The sequence below is a fragment of the Struthio camelus genome, chromosome 12 (genome assembly GCF_040807025.1).
Source record: "Struthio camelus isolate bStrCam1 chromosome 12, bStrCam1.hap1, whole genome shotgun sequence".
NCBI lineage: Eukaryota > Metazoa > Chordata > Aves > Struthioniformes > Struthionidae > Struthio > Struthio camelus.
In genome coordinates, this window is record NC_090953.1 from 21,114,343 (window position 1) to 21,134,043 (window position 19,701).

A 19,701-nucleotide genomic window follows, 5' to 3' on the forward strand; every position below is an offset into this window, starting at 1 on the left:
CTTGTGAAACTTCTTCATCACAATCTTTTGCCCTAGGTAGACTCTACAACGAATAGATAATATCAAGAAATTGTTCATTGCGCCTTTGATTTAATTACACATTAATAGCCAGCGGCTGTTCTCAGGCTGTAAGCTGAGACTGTTGGGATTTAAATGTTAGAAGAGGTACTTGCAACTTTTGTTTCTCCCCAACATTAAAGATTCATCTTGATTCTTTCTAAGGCAGGAGGGTCTTTTGGGGTCATCTGGCCTGAACTGTATAGCATAGGCCATTCGACCCCCTGGAATGGATTTCTGCTTTAATGAGGCCTTATCTTTCATCAGAAAAAAAAATCCAATCTTGTTTTAAGCATTGCATGTAAAAGATACTTCATAACTGCCCAATGGGTAATTACTCCCCTAGCACTTAAAAGCAGCTTACCTTTTAATGCGAGTTCATCTAGCTTTGACCTTTAGTGAGGGGCTGCTTTTTATCCTTTGCTTAGTAATTGAAGAGACTCCTGTCAGCATACTTGTTCTCCTCAGGGAAATACTTACAACATAGATGATGTTATAAGTACTTGCTTCTCTTAAGCTAAATAGATAAGAGTTCCTTGAGTCTTTTGTTGGAAAGCTTCTTTTCCAGATCTGTAATATTTTTTGTGGCTTCTTTGAAGTCTCTCCAGTGTTTTAACATCTTCCTTGAATTGTGGATGTCAGAATCTAATCTTACATCAGGTCATCAGTGGCAAAGAGAGTTCAGATATTTTCCAAAGGGAAATTAATGATTAGGAGATTATTAATGGAGACTCGCTTTTTTACATGAAAGAGTTTCCAAGGATAGCAATAAAGGAGGAGAATCCGATTTAAAGGCAGTGCATATGACAGAAATTACAAGTTCAGTTTTAGTGCTCAACGACCAACTTCCTTCCTCAGGAAAGCTCTTTCTGTTTATTCAAGACAGGTTAGCACATGACATTGCAGTGTGGATACGCAGACTCAATCAGTGCTTTTCAGTATAAATAGTGTCTGATGTTGCTGTAACTTACACGTTTGGCTACAGTTGACTGACAATCACTGTAATTTCTCTCCTCTTAGATCTTCATGGTATCTTCAAGTTATTTAAATTCTTTCTAAAAGCTAATGAATCTTATGTTGGTATTATAGATACTATCTTTTATGTATGTTTTGGCAAATCACTGATCCATCCAGAAAAGCATAAATTCTGTACTATTAATTTTAAGATAATGGGATATAAATATTCCAAGCATATTTCCTAGGAAAATATATGCTGGGATATACACTTCAGTACAAACAATGAAACTGAAATTTAACGCTTCCCAGGACACTAAGGCTGCAGCAAACTATTGACACCCTGTTGGTGAATGAGAACATCCCCACTGTCTCTGACAGGCTTTAGTTTATGCCTTCAGTGTATCTAGCTGACCTTTCTTAGCTATCTGAGCGTCTCTGTGAAAACAGGCATTTGCAAAATAGAACTCAGAACTTTTTGCCACATTCATGTATTTCACAAGCTTGAAGTTTATGTCACTTCCCAGACAACGCTTCATGGTCATCAAAGCAATTATAACAGAAAATGTTAGCACCTATGCAAGCTGTGAGTTTCATGGCATAGTGCTGCATTGCCAAAATAACTTATTAAACAGACCAGCAGTGTCAGGAAAAATTGATGAAAAGCCTTTATTGTAATAAGAGTCCAATAATTTTGTAAAGATCTGTTTTTCTGTGCATTGGTGAGGTAGTGGGTTTCCAGAAAGACTTTGATATATATCATTGGTTTGGACACTTCGTAATTCAGTAGGTAATTTTGAATTGATGCATAAGATAGAAGCCTAGTCCAGCCAATGGAAAGCACAGCATGAAGTACAACACAGTTTTTTAGTACTATTTGTGGCTGCATTGCATGCCTTTAGGAGTTGGCAGGGTAGTATGGGAACTTCCATACCAACATCAGCAGTTCAGAAGGGAAGCTCACGCGTTACAATAAAATGATGTAGCTATTGCAGTCTTAATGCACCTTAATCTTGAAGAGCTGTCATCCTTTCCCTGACACACACCCACAAATCCACCTTCAGGCCACTAAGCTATGGCAGTTCTTGCTTGTGTCCCACTCCTGCTCAGTCAACACAATTTTTTTTTTTTTGGTACAAAACCAGTTTTTCTAGAAATTCAGCCTTTTTGTCACAGTCTCATTTTAGTGCCTCAAAACTCTTATCTGAAAGAGCTGAGCTCACTGCAGCTTGTGTTTGCATATATGAAATTGAGATTTCCATGGTAGATAAACCACACAGCTGGAAGGCATCTCTGAGCCAGCTCTGCTGAAAACAAATGATTGATTGTGAACCAGATTTTCCTTTTTCTGTGCCAGCACATTTAGAGAAATTCAGTGGAAATGAATTCAGTGAAAACATTCTGTTGCAAAGGTTCTGTCTGATCACTGCTGAATAAATAATAACATGTGGTTGTATTCAGATTGGCCTGTATTACAAGTCCCATAAGGTATTTACATGAGAAGTATTGCAAAAACATCTTAGTATTTCATTTCTTCCTTTTGTGACAACAGATATGGCAAAGGGGAAGGCCCAGGCATCTCAGATGATGTTTGTTTCCCTGAGGATCCTGCTAGGACTGCGTCAGCAGAGCAGTAATCGTGCCGTGGGCCTGTCCCACCCACCCAACATAGTATTCAGCTGTTGGAGTAAATGACTAAGGTGCAGAGCTGTCAGTATGGGTGGAGGCTGGACCCCCCCGCCCCTGCCACCACCGCTCCCCCTGCAGCTCCCTGCTGCACTGCACTTGCAGACCTAGTTGCTGAAATTCAGCTTGTCAGCTGCCTCCGTTTACCTGAGCTCGCAGGGCCGTGACGTAAGGGTTACTTACTGTGATGTAAGTAACCCTGACAGTGGCTGTGCCCTCATAGCTGTTTTATAGAAGATGCCCGTAAGTAAAATAGTAATAATTCTTTGGACGGCCTTGCTGCCCAGCTCCACAGTGAGCTGAGTGAAATACCCTCAGCGCTGCAGCAGCGTGTCTCTATCCTATCATCTCCTTCGACACTTTTTAGCTTTCTGCATGCCTAAGCCTTCAGCAAGCCCCGCAGCCCTGGCACTGGAAGGAGATGCAGCCAAACGCTCCCCTAGGGATGACAGCGGTCTCTGTCCCCAGGAGGCATGCCCTGGCTGGATAAAAAAAGAAAAAGCCAGGTCTATATGATGCCGTTGTTGCAAAGAGGCACTGATGACTAGTTAATACTCGTGTTGCTTGAGCTTCTGATGGGGGATCCAAAATCTCTTAGGCTGAAGTGAACTGATGTCATAAAATGCACTGTATCAGTGAGACCGGGAATGTCTGTGTGGTATTTTGCAGCTGCACAGAGCACTCTGCCAGTTTTCAGCCAGCTGGAAGCTATGTAGCTGCAGCGAGCTTGGGTCTGAGGCGGATTTAGCCACAAAGGCTGAGAGACCGGGCTGCCTGCCACAATAACGTGGCCCCGGGGTTTCTGTTAGGCTCGCAGCACAGGCAGAGCTCGGTCCTTTCTGCATACACTTATCCAATAAGCATATATCTTCCATATATGTATCCAGAGGACGGCTTGAGGTAGAGGAGTCAGCAAGGGCTGTAGCTGTCGCTACTACTCCATTAAGTACAGGTGCTGTACAATAAATTGTGGGTATGCTCTGGAGCGTTCACTAAAGCTGGCATTTCCGAAAGACAGAGGGAGGGCTCTGAGGGCAGGTTCTCAGCACCTCACTGAACTGAAGTAGAGCACCTGGCAACAGTAAACTAAAGAGTTTGCAGCTTTAATTGGCATAATGTCGGTTAACAACCATCCTTGTAGCGTCTAGGTTGATAATATTGTCTCCTCACATGCTAAAGCACATTAATAATTCTGCTGGTACTATTACTTTTAACTTGTCTGTAAGATTAGGCCGTGTCCTCCAGCCTAGCTCTTTGTCCGCTCTCAGGGAGTAATTCTGGCCCTTTGGTTTCCCTCCGGTCCTCTTACATGAAAGCACCAGAGTATCAGTGTCCAAAGAGTGAGCCCAGCTCTCCAATTCTGCTCATTCTGTTCTGGGGCAGAGGAGTTTGAGCCTGCACCTTCCAGCCACACCGCACCACTGCAGAAAGAGCTGTGTGGGCACGGTGTCCTGAGCTCTAGGGGCATCTGAACATTGTTTGAGTTCTCTAACTGGAGCTGGAAACACTTTTCTCAGGATGTCTCTCAGTCTAATGCTGATTCTTTGACTTTCATCAGAAAAAGCCCAGTGCTGAAACAGTTGCCTTCATTAGCGTTCATTTCTGAGGTTAGCCTTGTGCTTTGTAGCACAGCACCCCATACATTTGTTGCTGATATCATGTCTGTCCTCAGCGCTGTATAGACTGGAGCCCCCCCCAGTAGAAGATCACACGGAGGCAGGAGCTTGCAGAGTGCCAGACACTGCTGAAGCTCACTGCTACCACCATTACATACTGTATGTGACACCAGCACCTTGTTCCTTAGCTACCTGCATAATAGCAATAGTAGTATTATATAGCAGTAATGGTGACTAGAGATAGAGCTCCCCTTTCCAAAAGCACTTTGTCCGTTTTGTCTGTGTTTCAGAAGGTGAAGCAGCCCACCAAAGGACGCAGAGTAAGCCCCTGTCAGAGATGAGCCTGGGGCCAGCCCACTGGCCTGTGCTGCTTCTTCCAGGCACACAGTTTACTTTCTGTTCTTGGACTATATACAAGGTTAGTGAAATCAGGATAAACAAATAGCATAGCTGCAGCTCGGTTAAGGAAGAGGCAAGTAGAGAAGAAGGTTAGCCTTTATATTTATTGCAGCTAATGCAGTAATTTCCATTATAGCCAAGGCAAATACCCACTTCGTTACAAAGTTTGTTCTGAAAAAATAATGCCTGGCCACATCCTGCTTTACTACCTTGCCCTGAGCTGCTGGTGCTATATCAACATTCAGTTCTGCATATTGTCTTACTGAGCAAATAGGCCTCTCATTGATGAGGGATGTCTCAACTTCTCCTCCACCCTTTACCTTGTACCTTGACCCTCATCTTGAGATCAGCCTGCGCTGTGATTATAAAGGCTTGACTTCCTCTCTCTTCTTGTTGACTTCATTTTAGTGGGTGGCACTGCAGAGTGCTGCAGGAATAAAGGTAAGGGGTGGAAGGTATAGGCTCTCGTGACGAACCATGATTAGTAGAAGAATATGAGGAGCAGCCCTTCCCTGGCACTGATGACAGTCTCTCTAATTGTCATTTCTCACCGTGCAGACCAACACCCTAACCATGCTTTATTCTAGATATTTGCAAAGAAGTGTTCTGTGCAATTCAATTGCCACTTTCATATTTTGAAGTTGCTTCTATAATATATCCAGATATATTTTAAAAAGTAGTTGAGAGAGAGAAAAAAAATCTGATTTGTGAACCTTTTTTCCATCCTCCAGTACGTGTCAGAAATCAGATTGCAGCATGGAAATGCTTAACATGAATTGTAGAATTTGGGTGCTAAGAATACTGTCCTCTGAAAAATACACTGGTATCCAAATGCCCAGAAAGGGAGAAGTAAATAATTTAAATAAGCATTGCACTGGGAAGGAAGGCAGAACTTCTACTTTGCTGGTAGTAGTAGAAGTTTTACTTTCTTTGCTTACCCAGTAGGACTAAGTTCATCTGATTGCTGCTCTAAACGTGGCCAAGCCAGGCTTTGATTATTCAAAGTATGTCAAGCCTTTTCTCCAAATGAGAATATGAAATATATATAACACAAAGTGGCAGTCAGATTAATACCTATAGATGTGCAGCTGACAGTTTTCCTTTTGCTGATGTGAAGCGAGTCAGGTAATTTGGAGCACAGCCAAAAGTAGCAGCTATTAGAGTTAAACTAGTTAAATCTTGGAGTTTCTTGGGTTTGTCTTGGAGCAGCACTGAAGGCTTAAGAACAAGCATTTTTTTGTGAGATTCTCAGTACTGCCTCCTTCTCTGTGGGCATGTGGCATTGAAACATGGTTTTGAATGAGGAAATACTGGCCAGAGGACTTGCTCAATTAAAAGAAAATCTCCAGACAATCCTTCTTCTTGAATAGCCATCAGGCCCCTCTGGTTTAATGTCTGACTTGGAGGGCGGGTGTGCACCACTAAGTATTATTTATTCTACCTTGTCAGAGCTGGGTCTTCAGGGAGCCAAGACTCCATTGACATGATCCTGGTGACACTGAACTCTAGCTCTAGCTCTAGCACAAATGAAGACCTGTGTGGACGGGGAGAGGCATGCTCTTTGCAGACCTAGGCTGAGATGTGCTACTGGTCTGTGACTGGTGAGGAACCAGAGGGCTGTGGGGAGCCTCTGCAGTCGCGGGGCTCCTCTTAGTCCTCTGAAGTTCTTGTCATTCTGCAGGGCAGTGTGGAGCCCACTAGCTGACTCCCAGTCCTGCAGACAGCCCTGGTGGATAAATAACAGGTTTGAAGACAATAGGCAAGGTCAAAACCTGGGTAGAGATACTGAACCCAGTAGGTTCTCACCAGGATAAATTTGACATGTTCACCTTAAAATACAAAACAAAGCCACAACTGACTGTGTATGAATTAGTTACTACTTACCTATATAAGACCATTTTGACCCTGTTAAAAAGAAAAGAAATATTACTGTGAATATTTGAAATTGAACTCACTCTGTGCGCATTAAAGAAACAAATTGCCCCTTAAACCCATCTACCAATTTTTGCAATACTTCTCTGTCTGTCTAGTCCAAATGTGGAGCAGAAACATAAAAGTTTTCAAAGGTTATGAACCCTTCTAACCACAATGCTAGCTATAATTATCCCTGTGATGCTGCCTGTAGAGCTGGACTTTTTCATGGTTTCTTAAATCCTGGGCACAAACTTCTGCTGGTCAGTTTTTCTGGAGTAGCCACAAACGTCAGTATGTAGGTATCCCTGATTTTCTCTGGTTAGGAAAATAAGGAATATAAGCAGGCTGTAGTTATTATCAAACCCTTGTGCTTAGTTGAGGAGTTTGAAACACATCAATGGATTGCCAGCTGCTGCTCTAAGAAGTGATGGGCAGTCCTTGCTGCACAGAGGCTCTGGGATTTGCTGTCTGAAAGAGCTGGGAAATGGCTGGACTTTGACAAAAGGAGATATAGTCGGTGAACCCATATAACTCTGAGAATCATGAGAGCTTGAGAGAGTGTTTAAGGGATCACTGATCAGTATTCATTGACTGTCTTGAGGAACTGGATTTGGGACAGTGTCTCTGCACACGCTTGGAAATATCGTGACTTATTTAAATGTTCTTACAGATATTCAGCTTGCTGTGGTATTACAGACACTTGTCCTGACCAACTGGAATGAATTTGGACTTCAGGCTAACGCAAACCTTTACTTTCCTCACGTTTAACTGTGTTTCCACCCAGGAAACAATCCTAAGCTACGAGTCTGCAAACACCCTGTATGCGTGTGTGTGCGTGCAGGTGTGCAGGCATTGGTGTAGCCTCAGCTGCACATGTGCGTTCAGTACATGGTACTTGGCTGCATTTCTTGCGTTCTGAAACGTATGGCTCTTCACCACACGTATGGCTCTTCACCAAAGAATGTAGGGTGAAATGTTTGGCGTGAATTTGTGGGGGCATGCAAAGCAGCTGCACTCCGCTCTTTTGCATTGAGAGGGGCTGGCAGCATGAAGCTCCCTAGCTGCAGTTTGTCAGGACCAGTGAGCCTTGTTCTTTTTGAGTTTTCAGAACAAGCTTTGGGTAATCATCCTGGCTGAAATCCCCATGTTGCTGTGTAGGAGAATTCGTGCTCGGTCTTGAATTTCAACATGAGAAACCTCATTCTCCTTTCCCCTTTCTTCTGTAGGGGATTATCTCTTACTGATGCCTTTGGGGGCGTTTTTGTGTCCTACAGTCAGCCCTTTCTGTAGGTACAACTTTGATAAAGAGAGCAAGCCACTGTCAGCAAGTTTTAGAAATCCCCACATCTCATCTGAGCAGGGTTTGAAGAAATGTTGGCTTAACTACAACAGCCACTCTCCGCTCATGCTCTTACTTCACATTGGAATGTACATAAACTGTCAAAACTATCTTTTTTGATAATCTAGAACAGCCTTAAAAAGTAAATTTCAAAGATTTTCAGTATTTTGGGCTTTTATCCCAACTGGGAAAAAAATAAATGAAAGCTGAAAGTCTTGCCAAGTGAAATTTTCCTCAACCTACAGTGACCTGTGCTTCACTATTATGCCTTTACTGGTGAGCAATAATAACAACTACTGGAGGTAGGGCTAAGGCACTCTTAACACTGTGTCATCTAATTCAGACCAGAAGAGGAACAGATGGCAGAATCTTCTTGGCTTTGTCTGTATGAACGTGTTAGAGCTGCAAAAGTGATTTGCTACTATCCTAAGACTGCGGACAAGGTTGCTTTTACGGTTATTCTGCTTGGCAATGAAATCAGGATGAGGCAGGCTGTCACACAGTCTCCCAAGGTTGGAGAGGAGTCACTGGAGCATCTGATTCATGTGTAGTGAAGGAAGTAATCAACAGCTCCCTACCTGGGAGGGCTCTCCTGCCTTTGCTCATTCTGGGGTGAGTGCTGATGAGTAACATGCTCCTGTGCATGGAGGAGAAAATAACTAGAGCCAATGTATTTGTGACTCTCTGATCCTTATCTGGGGAATAAATATCTTTCCAGTGACACTTTGGAGTTTGAGAGTGGGAACACTTCCAGTTGTAATAATCTGTACCTTAGTTACTTCTCTGACTTGGGAAGATGTCAAAGACAGGCAGATGTTGTAGCTATTACTGCTTCTTGGTACAGAGTGTCTAATTCTAAAACAGGAATTCTCCAGCTTTCCCTTCAGGACATGTCATAAGACAGATCTTTCCTACATACGCTTTCACTTCCGAACCTGCTGTGTTGTCAGAGAGGTTATTTTGGGAACCACCAAGCTCTGGAAACCTCTGCCTCTCAGGAGGGAGATGCTGCTGGAGAACGTAGGCATTTCTCAGAGGAAATATTTCTGAAATAACAAGCTGGCCTAAAAAGTTTGAATTCCACGCCTTGTGTAGCTGTTGCTGACAACGTGGTCTAATGCTTGTCTTGTCAGGGCTATGTATGAAGCTGATTGCTCTGGATTACTCTTGAGCCTTCGGGGTTTTCCTCCCATGAATAGAGGTGCTGAGTTAAGTCCTCTCTCACAGAACCCTCTGCTGTGATTCTGCCTCACACCCTATAATCACACCAGATGGATTATAATCAGCTCAAATGGATGAAAATTGATTATAATCAGCTTGAATGGATGAAAATTAACTCCTAAAAAGAGAGTGAGGGCTGACCTCCTGAAACAGGTCCTGTTTAAATATAAAACAATGAAGTCGAGTATATGAGAAATGTGGCACTTCACAGTGACTGCATTCGTTTCCTCAGTTTAAAACTAAGCAGGGCAGAGGGAAAGGTGTGCTGCTGCCACTAGCTCTGAGAAGGGCCAGTCTCTGCTTCATTCTACAGGAAACAAACAGATCACAAAGCAAGGCATACTGAGCATTCCTGGAGTCTATAACATGAACTACATCAGAGGACAAATTTCTTTTTTTCGATATATATCAGAATACCTATCCTGAAAAACTGAAAAGGATGCTAACTTCAAAAAGCTGCAAACGACAATGACGTAAAACCATGAGCCTGCTATAGAAATAATAATAAAAAAGTCTCCCCCAGTTTTCTGCTCACATTAGCTGTCTGCCCTAAGTTAGGAATGACAATAAAATAGAAAGCTGAAAGACTTTACCATTCAACGGCGCTTGCACTGACAGTTGTATCTTTAGGAAGAAAATAAGCACAGTGGCAACTACAACTATGCTGAAGCTCTCGGCTGACATCTCAAGGAAAGGCTTATAATATCCCGGCAGTCCACAGGTTTCTCTGCACTCTGAAGAAACTCCCTTGCAGACGTCTGGCAAATAGCAGACACACACATACAGGGCTTCTACTAATGAGTTATTGCCCTTCTCTCTCCTCGTTTCTCTCCTTCTTTTTAGGGCAGCTTTTTATAAAGCTCCTCAGACTCAACCCAAAACAAATGATGTAATCAGACCTGCCTCTAGGTTAGAGCACCCTCAGAAAACTGATCCTATCCCTGATTTACCCCCCTTCTGCTGAGCTCCTGACAGGGCAGACTCCAGCGCGCAGGGAATTGAAATGTGGCACTTCAGAATTCTTCGGCAGAGACGCAAGCGCTTGAAAAATGCGTCCAATGCGTCCACGCTCTTCTGGGCCATACCGCAGAAGGGATTTTCTAGCCTCGTTCAGAGCAGCTCCCACAACTGCCACACTTGGATCCGTGTGATTTAACATAATAGACCAGTGTGAGGACTGCAGGGAGGGGGAGCCAACGGAGGCTGTGCGAGGCACCATGGATACTTCCCATGAAAACCACCCAGCTGGTCAGAAAGGGATTTTTCTTTTTTAATTTGAAAGCACCTGAAACAGAATCTATGAAGCAGGGAAGACTGAAAAATCATGAAGAAATGGCCCCAGAGGCTAATGCTGTGAATAGTGTACATATGGAAAGGGGGAAAGAGGAAATGGAGAGGGAGAAAGGGTACAGGTGATGTCCTACTTTGCAGCTTATTGAGCAATAACCTCTTAAACCGAAGGCACCATGGATAGCTGAAGAAGGGAGGGTAGGATTGGAGAGGCTGGTAGTAGTTTTAGCTCAGTACATTACTGTTTATGACTGTTACTAACTACTTACTACATCCCATTAACAGCTATGCAGCATGTATTGGTTTTGATTGGTCAAATGCTTCATTACTTTTAGCATCATTATTTATCAAGTTCTGTTTAATTGTTTATTGTGATTAGATTTATTTCTTTTTGCTTGCAGCCATTCATGAGGCTGTTAAAGGGAAAGGGACTGTAGCTTGGCTCACTTCTGTCTGGAGCCCCAGCAGGGACCTGCTGTGGAGCACAGTTCTGGCCTGTTGCTGCTGGTCAGCAATAGCCCTACTCTTCCCAACCATGCAGGAGGCAGGGCAGAGAGCAGCAGCCGCTAAGGTCTTGTGGCTTTTTAGAAAGTAGCTGCCTCTGAGTAGAATTCCTCTCTCATACTTCTCCTCCGTATTTTGTAAACCTAGATTGTAATAGTTCATTCTGCTTGTTTTGGTTCAGCCACATGTAAGCAAGAGGGAGAGGGTGTGGGCTATTGTAGAAATGCTTTTAACGCCTTCTTTATTTTTCCATCTGGCTGTTGGCTTTTTAAATGCCGTTAACCAAAAGAGAAGGATACTAAAGAGCATCTATCTGTCCTCCCTGTTCGTATGGAGAGGCATGCTGAGCGTGTTGAGATATGTGGGCCATCAGCACAGAATTAATTGCTGCTGCATGTAGGACCTCTCCTAGCTTGCCAGAGGTTTGAACATACCATTTTGTAGGCTTCTGTAGACAAAATAGTTTTCTCATCAGCCTTCACACAAGTGGCAACTTGTGTGACGAGCTGCTGAGGCTGGTAGCAATCACAGCTGAAGATTACCTCCTCTACAAAAAGGCCCTTGTTGTGTAGGTGGGCGTGGACTGAGCTATCTGCCAAACTCTGCCTTCATATCTCCTTCTTACCTCTTTTCTGCCCATGTGCTTGAAAAGTGTGTTTTGATTCCTACGATCTTTTTGCATTTATACAGTCTACACCTCTCCTGCCCAGTTTCTGCTATAGTTTGGCTTGACGTCCTTGGGAGCAATTCTGGGCAGCACTTGTGCTTTCAAGGCTGGCTGGCTGGCTGCATAGAAGGCTGTGGCTTGCATGTTGCAGGCAAAGAGAAAAAAACCGCAACTTTCCCTGACACAGTTACCTGCCTGTATTCTGCACAAACCACACAGGGCTTGCCATTTTATTCTCTCTTTTTTGAAATTTTATGTTGCTAGCACTTGCTCAACCTGACATGGAGATAGAGAATGGCTTTCACAAATTGGTGGGGCTAGTGAGGAGTGGCTAGATTTGGATCCCTAGATTTGGAAAGGTTGAGCTGAAATTTTGTGATGTTGGTTTATTGTTCTTTAACTTACACTATCTTCTACCTTCAATGTGGTAGTCATCCACAAAAGTGCATGTGTCCAGTTTAAGGCAACTCATCGTGCCGAACAGTAGATAGGACCTCTATGAACAGGGGGTTTGCCATATGAAAATATATATTTAAACACAGTATACAATAAGCAGAGCTAAGAACAGGGAGGATAAAAGCTGGTATGGAGAAAGGAGAAAAAAAAAAAACAAGAAAACCACAGCCACCCAGCAGGACCATGGGCTTCAGAGGAGACTCAACATTGTTATGAGATGTCTTGTTGAATGGAACTGCAGAAGTGCAATTATAAGATAACATGATTCCATATGCTGTTTCTTACAAGTTGCGATTTCCCATTTTACCGCTGGGGCAAAGGAATGCAAAGGGTGAATGATAGGTTGTCTGATGTCCCAGCGTTGGCGAAAAGTAGAGATTACAGTCCCCAAAGTTTAACACTCTGCCCCAGCTAGCAGCCAACACAGCCCTGCCTGCCTAAGAATCATGAAACCTGTTTTAAAGCAGGACACGAGGATCAAATGCAGAGTGCTATTGGCCTGAATATGCGTTTGCTTATCAACTCTATTTTCTATTCCTCAGTTTCTCTCTAGAGCAGTGCTTTGCAAGGCTTTCAGTTCTGCTGTTCTCAGCTGAGAAGGTGGTGAAGTTTAGCTGACGCAAGCTCCCAGAGTTCCCTGGAGCAATGGTAATAAAACATTGGCACCATCCAAATCTAATCTAGCTAACCAGGGCTGTGCAGGGCAGGCCAGATTTTTCCTAATTACACTGAAGCTTAGGCTGTTGTGGCACTTCAACATGACGAATGCAATGAAGTATTAAACACAGCTTCACACTATATGAATGGAACGGCTTTAAAAATGTGTAATTCTGACTATTAAGATCTATTTCAAAGGGCAAAAGATGCAATGCCAGTATAGTTATTTTCAGCCAAATTCTTCTGTACCAGTTTCTCCTCACAGTCTCTGTATTTAGGGTTAGGAACAGCAAAAAAGCCAGGATATTGCTTCCCAGGACATTGTGCTACAGGAGTGAGACAATGATAGGGGAAATGGCCTTTAAGCAGGGAAAATTAAAGAGGAACACACTTGTCATGGAGGCATTTGTGATTTGACCTGGGCAGTGTAAGCCAGAATCAAGGCAGTTCTCTATTACAGCTGTTTAAGAGCTTCATGATTCTTGTATGCCTCACTGAAATATGGTATGTATGTGAAGTGATCTCCCTGCAGTTCATCTTCCTAAGTAACTTAGGTTAGCAAAATACTAATTTAGTGAGAAAATTTACTCTTTTCTGTTGTTTATTTTACATGATACAGTTATTCAGTCTGAACATGTGCTGTCCTTCAGGTGATACAAACATGGGCTCGGCCGAATGTAGTACACTCAGTGTGCAACCACTAACATGTATCTTAGGCCACCAGCAAAGATTATTGGTGCTGCCTTCTGAGCAATGCAGTGCTCAGGCTTAAATATGCAAAAAAAAAGAGCAGCTCCTTGCTCATGTTTTAGTTTGGGGATGGTAGTAGTTGCTGTGGGCCCACAGGTCGAGTATTACAAGCGGACAGACATCTTTTAGGTAAATAAACACGTTCATGTGTAAATAGCCTTGTTTTGGAAATGGCTATCTGCATTTAGGTGGCCAGTACATGTTCTGCAGTTCATCAGCAAAGGAAATTCTGCTCCCTCTCACTTCCCTGTGAGTTCTACTAATCTGATGTACAAAAGCAAAGACCTCTGGGCTTTCCACTGCTTCTTTCCCCAGCATCAGTCCATTCCCACTGATTCATTTTGTCCATCCCATAACAAGGCATACTCAGAAAAAAACTGCAGATACAAACCAACAGGTACAACAATGACACTTGGCTCCCAGACTGGGAAACTGCTACTTATTAGCTCATGTTTTCCAATTTGTCCTTCATTTTCAGATTCGTAAATGTCCTATTTGTATTTGTCATTTCAGGAATTGCTTCATCACAGCAATGCCCTTTACTGTGGTGGGTATGGTATAAGAAGGGGACAGCAAAAGGAAAAGAAAAACTTAGAAAACAGTCATACTGTCGCCTTTTTCTACATGTGAGTTACCAAATTCATTTATCAAACGAAACTCTGCCATTGCCAGGCAGACACATTTCATGATGGTGAACTCAAGAATTTTGGAAACAGAAATGAAACCAATGCACTTCCAGCAATTCCAGATTGCAAGGAATTAGAAATACTCTGTATCTTTATGATTTCTTGGCCCCACTGGCACATATTTTACAGCATCGTCCAACATATGCTCAGACAAAGTTTCTGCTGACACCCTGTGCTCCCTTTAGTTTGTCATATTGTGGTTTTCCCATGGAATGAATGTTGTAAAGCCATTTACTGGAAATAACTTGTTATAACATCTTGTGGGTTTATTGCAAATTAATTCCTTAATGCTTTCTAGCATGGAAGGGGTCATATCATTTCTGTTATGTAAGAATCAAATGAAGAGTTATCTATTCTAGCAGGAAATCAAATTGGGAATATGGGCTTTCAAATGTTCTTCAAGAACTATCAACACCTGCGCTGATGAGCAGATATATGAGAGTCAACCTTTAATGCCTATTAGAGCTCTCTGCAAACTAAGTGGGAATGTTTTTCATTTATCTTTTTACAAGCTGGCCAGCCTGAATGCTGCTCAGTCAATAAGCACAAGTGACACTATTAAATATTTGATACTCCTTGCCCCTTAAATGCACAAGATAAGGCTTTTTCATGATCAGCAGTGAGGTGTTGTTTCCATTTTAAAGTCCTGCTGGCAAAAAGGGGAGTGATTATCCGACACATGTGGAGTTTTCACTTGCAAAGCTTGCCATGATTTGACTGACCACCGCCACTCCCTCTTCTTGGTGTGCTTAGTTTCAAATATGCAGTTGAAATGAAATGGGAAAAGAAAGCTTTGATGTGAGCACTGTCAAAGTTAAGGGGAAATGCTGGTACTGCATGGGTACTTTTCTATGAAAAAAATGTAGCAAACATAGGGGTAAATGGTGATAACAGAGAGAGGCTGTGTGAAGTACTGTGCATACTCCAAGCAGAAAGCAAACAGAAAGGGCAGCTGGAGCCAAAACAAGAAATTCATTAGAGATCTGCAATAACTCAAATCGGTCTGGGTCGCAGGGCCGTCCGGTGGGGTCTCCCCAGCCTGCTCCCCCTCGGCGAGGCTGGGCGGGTTGGGGCAACGGCTGGCGAGGGGGCCCCATGAGGGCAGGTGGGCGCGAGGCTCCGCTGCAGCCTCCTGCGGCGCTGGTGAGGCCGACCCGTGCCGACTGGCTGGTAAGTTGCTGTGTGTAAGCGAAAGGCCTGACCTCAGGACTGTCTGAGGATTTTTGGAGGCCAAAGGCACAGCGTTGGCAGGGAGATCCAGGGTCTAGTTGCCTCAGGAACCCAAAGAGGCTTGAGTGGGTGTCAGGCGCTTTGCAGCCGTGACGCAAGGCAGCAGCTCTGCTGGAATATACACCTTGATGTCTGTGTTTGAAGTGTTTGCGCACACTGCAATTAACCCTATCCTCAGAGTGTTCAGCTGTATAGATAAAATAGGTTGTTCAGAGCTTTGGTGTTTGTTGCCTTCTTCTTGATACTGGCTCTCCTAGAAAGGTCGGTCCACTGTTGAACTGGCTGTTTCCAGACTGTAGGTTTTCATGAGCAATTTTGTATCTCAAGGAAGTTCCTTGTTTCCTTGACATGATCTTCCGTCAGGCCTTTCAGTCTCTCATCATCTTGAAAGCTACATTTATGAATTATTATGCAATGCAAGAAATTGTTTAATACCTTCGTTCATATCCTATCTACCCCACCGGAATATTACATGCTTTCAATTAGTTGCCTGACATGCAGATAAAGCTGACAATAGTTAATCCTAGGAGCTGCAGCTTGCACAGTGTTGCCTCGCTGCCCTTGGTTGCCAAACCCTCGTCCTAGGAACGCCCTCCTGCAGCATTGCGCACAGGCACAGTGAAAACCATGTGCTTGTCCTTAGGACTGTCTTGCACCAGTTGGCTCCAGTCACAGGGCTGGTTACAAGCGTGTGCTACAGCTGATCCGAGACTGGCTGAAACAAGTTCTGATAGCATCTTTTTAATGAAAGCACTGGCAACTGCTGACCCACTCGTTAGTTTTTAATGTACAGTTTAGATGTATGAAATAATATCTGAGGATTAACAAGTGAGTGAGTTAGGGAGAGAAGTAGAATTCATAGATGCAATGATCGTTAGAAGTGCTGGACTGCGTACTGTAAATCAGCAGGTTTGGAAGTCCCAGGACCACCCTCTCCTCCCAGCATGAAGGCCTGCACATCACTTATTTCTAGCCATATTCTGACTGGGAGAGGAGCTTATCTAAGATGGCTGGAGGGCCTTATGGTCCATTAAATTCAGGAGAGACTGACCCAAAGCCCTGGATCCACATACCTCTAGATTTCAGAAGCTGAATCATGGTTGGAGGTGGGAAGACACAGCCAGCCACGAATGAAGGAGTTGGGGGCACAGGAGCAGCTATGGGGCAGCTGTGTTGGAAATCCATGGCTTACCCTGGTTAGATCATTGCCCCTGTTTCCAGGGCTGTCACGCTGACGTCTTTCCTTGGCATTGACCACTCCCTTAATTCTTATGTTAGCTAAACATAATGGTGAATTTGATGTGGCATGCAAACATCAACTACTTATACTTGTGTAGGAATAAAGATAAGTTATTGACACTCTCACAATAGGAATTAATGACTTAGGATTTCAAAGGATGCAGCCTGGTGACTGCTGGAAAGTTTTAAGTCTTAGCTTCGTTTACTGCTTGGATTCAGTGCACAATAAAAAACAAGTGGTTAAAAACATATGTAGTTTCTTGCCGTGGCATGCATCAGTGCATTTTGCCAACAGTGAGGTTGTTTGAACTGTCAGTTATTTTTCTGTGTTTCTGTGTTTATTCCTGCCCTACAGTGTGTAAGTAATGAAAGTACTGCTGATCAGCTGTGGGATTAGAAGGCTCCCTTTTCCATCCTTCTGCTCAGATCCCAGATGGACTAGATGCACTGCTGCTTTAGGGCCTGAAGTGGGGATCTGGGATGACTTTCTGGGCTGTAGCATGTCTTTGGGCTATAATAAGAGCTGATGAAACTGGGCAAAGGAGGACCATTCCAGTGCAAGAAAAGTTGCAGACCAAGCTGACAGGCTGAGAGGAGGATGTTAGATCAAGTGTTATGTATGTCTTTAGGGGCAACTTTATAAAAATGTAGGATAGTGACTTCTTCAGTTTATGGTCTGGGGTAGCAGCTACCAATGGGCTGTCTCACTTAACTGCATGTGGTGATTTGCATTCTCATAAGCTAAGCTCAGCCCTCAGAGCAAGACTGTTATTATTGCCTTGCACTGTAACAAAAGCTGGTTATCAGAGAACACTTTTTTAAGATAACTTTTTTTAACCAGGCTGTTTCTTGCACATACAAGGGCATACTGATGGTTGTGCAGTTAAAAGAAGTAAGCTCCAGGTTTAAATTGTGGCCGCTGTTTATTGCTCTGCACGTGATTCTTGGCTTTCTGTTAAGCCAGTTTCTCCTCTGCTGCATTATGCACAATTAACTACTTGTCTGCATTTTTCTTCCAGTCAGGTTTCCTATATAAGCTATCTGCAGTCATAGCAATGCAGCTCTGTGGTTCGTTTTGATTTCTAGACGATATGAAACTGTTCTGTCTGCGTGGCGAGCTCTTCGGGTTAACTGACTAGCAAAAGGCCGAAACAGAGAGTCACAGCTGTCAAGGGAGCACTCTCTCCCTTGTCATATCTTCCTGTTTTCCAGTCTCCTTCATGTCAGTAGTCTTTCATTTCAGCACTGCAAATGCTGTGCACATGCTCCTCATGGCATCCACTGGGGTAACATACTCTGTCACACGCAGCAGTTGGTTGAACTGGATCTAAACTTCCTGGCAAGAGCCTGGAATGGCTCTTGTGCCATAACAACTTGAGGCTGTTATCAAGAGAAGACCAGTCCAAAAGCTCCCAACAGGCACAAAAGGGCAGTCTAGTACAGAGGAGCAGGCCGTAGGAACACACCCGGTGAGCCACAGCAGAGTCCTTCTCTGCCCATCTTTGGGTCTCAGCTTTAGCAAACTGCTCTGTCACATGGCAGGGTTTCACTATGTGCGGTTTTTTTATTGTCTTTTGCCAGCTGGCTAGATTTTTATTAATAAAGCAGCTTGCCTGGGGTCTTCACCCATGTACTAAGACTTGCCGTTCCTCACCTGAGAAGACACTGGACTGAGATGGAGTGCAAACTGGGTCTTGAGAAAAATGGGCACTTCCAAACTTGCCGATTCCCTTGTATTTCACCACAGAACAGACTACTGGCTGGAATACCCTGATGCATGAATGCACTTTTAGGGGTTCAGACTGAGAGCCTCTCTTCCCTGAGTCAGCTCTCAGACAGATTTACAAGCGCACGCGACAACGATCATGTCAGGCACAGACTAAAACTCCCTCTGAGTGCATATACTGGCTTGTTCAGACTATGTTTTCACAAGGCGTCAGTTCTCTTGAATTGCTGGGTCGATCACAACCTGTTACAGTACAGTATTTAAACAGTAGACTAAATTCTGTTGCTTAGAATAGGTTAAGCAGCACCCATAAAAGAAGCAGACTGAATGCCGTATTTACAGTGGCTGTAACTATAACTAGTTAGAAGTAGTTCTGACTTTGGTATACATGTGAGTAAGAAGTCCAAATATACTTCCAGATAATTTCAAGCCATTGCATTCTGTTTCTGCGAAAATGACCTGGTCAGCTATCTAGACAGACGGCTTGCATGTGGGGGGGTTTATGCAGTGAATGAGAAACTGAGTATATGCCAAGCTAAATACTAACCTTTTTGATGCTAATAAATCACACGAATTAATAGAGGTCACCAGTCGCCTGTGTTTGTGTAAATTTAACAGGATAGGGATGAGGTAGACATGCTGCCTTATAATGAACTGTAGGTTTAAAGACTGACCTCGATCCCTTCGTTCTGTGCAAGGGCATGGCTTTTTCTGTGTAATTTTTGGGACATGAGAATCACCTCCTTGTGAACAGGCTCCAAGAGCTTGTTCAGAGTGCGACTAACATTGATCATAGGTGCTGCATTCGCTAGAACAGTAGAATTGTGCAATGGAGCTGGGGAAAGTTTCCCTAAATTTGTGAAAAATTGCTGGCTGTCTTATCTTCAGTAGACAATATTTGGGATTGCTTTTTGCTCCACTAAGGAGACGGGGGAAGGTGGGGACAGAAGTAGGTCGCTTACCTCAGTCAGCTTAAATTTACCACAGCCCATTCCTAACAGGGCAGTGAGCGACCGGGTGAGGACTCTGGGCTTTGAAGACACGGCCTGGGAACCAACACTCTACACAAAGTCTTCACCTGCTCCACCCTGAGCCATTCAGTGAGTAGCTCCTTTAATGAGCTTCAGTTACTCATTATAATGCCAACTATCAACTCACCCTAACTCAAAGACTGAGGCACCGAATGCCTGCCTACCTGCTTCCCGCTTCCCAGGTCAATGGATTCTTCAGCGTGTCCTTCCTCCCTCCCCGGCACCGCTCACTAGAGTCCTGTATTCTTTGCAGGATTGTCAGAAAATAATATGAAAAAG

The 19,701-nt window shown here is 43.6% G+C and overlaps 1 protein-coding gene and 1 long non-coding RNA gene across 2 annotated transcripts in view; one reads left to right on the top strand and one right to left on the bottom strand.

Annotated features, from left to right (window-relative positions):
- CA12 (carbonic anhydrase 12) overlaps window positions 1–9,988 on the bottom strand; it is a 31,980-nt gene extending 21,992 nt beyond the window's left edge. The window contains exons 1-2 of the mRNA XM_009681630.2: window positions 9,780–9,988; window positions 6,597–6,617 (exon numbers count right to left, since the gene is read on the bottom strand). Of these exons, the coding sequence (XP_009679925.2) occupies window positions 6,597–6,617; window positions 9,780–9,870 (112 nt within the window). The 5' untranslated portion in view covers window positions 9,871–9,988. The remainder of the gene's footprint in view (window positions 1–6,596; window positions 6,618–9,779) is intronic.
- The window catches only part of LOC138068922 (uncharacterized), a 60,730-nt gene that overhangs the window by 27,734 nt on the left and 13,295 nt on the right, over window positions 1–19,701 (top strand). The window lies entirely within an intron of this gene.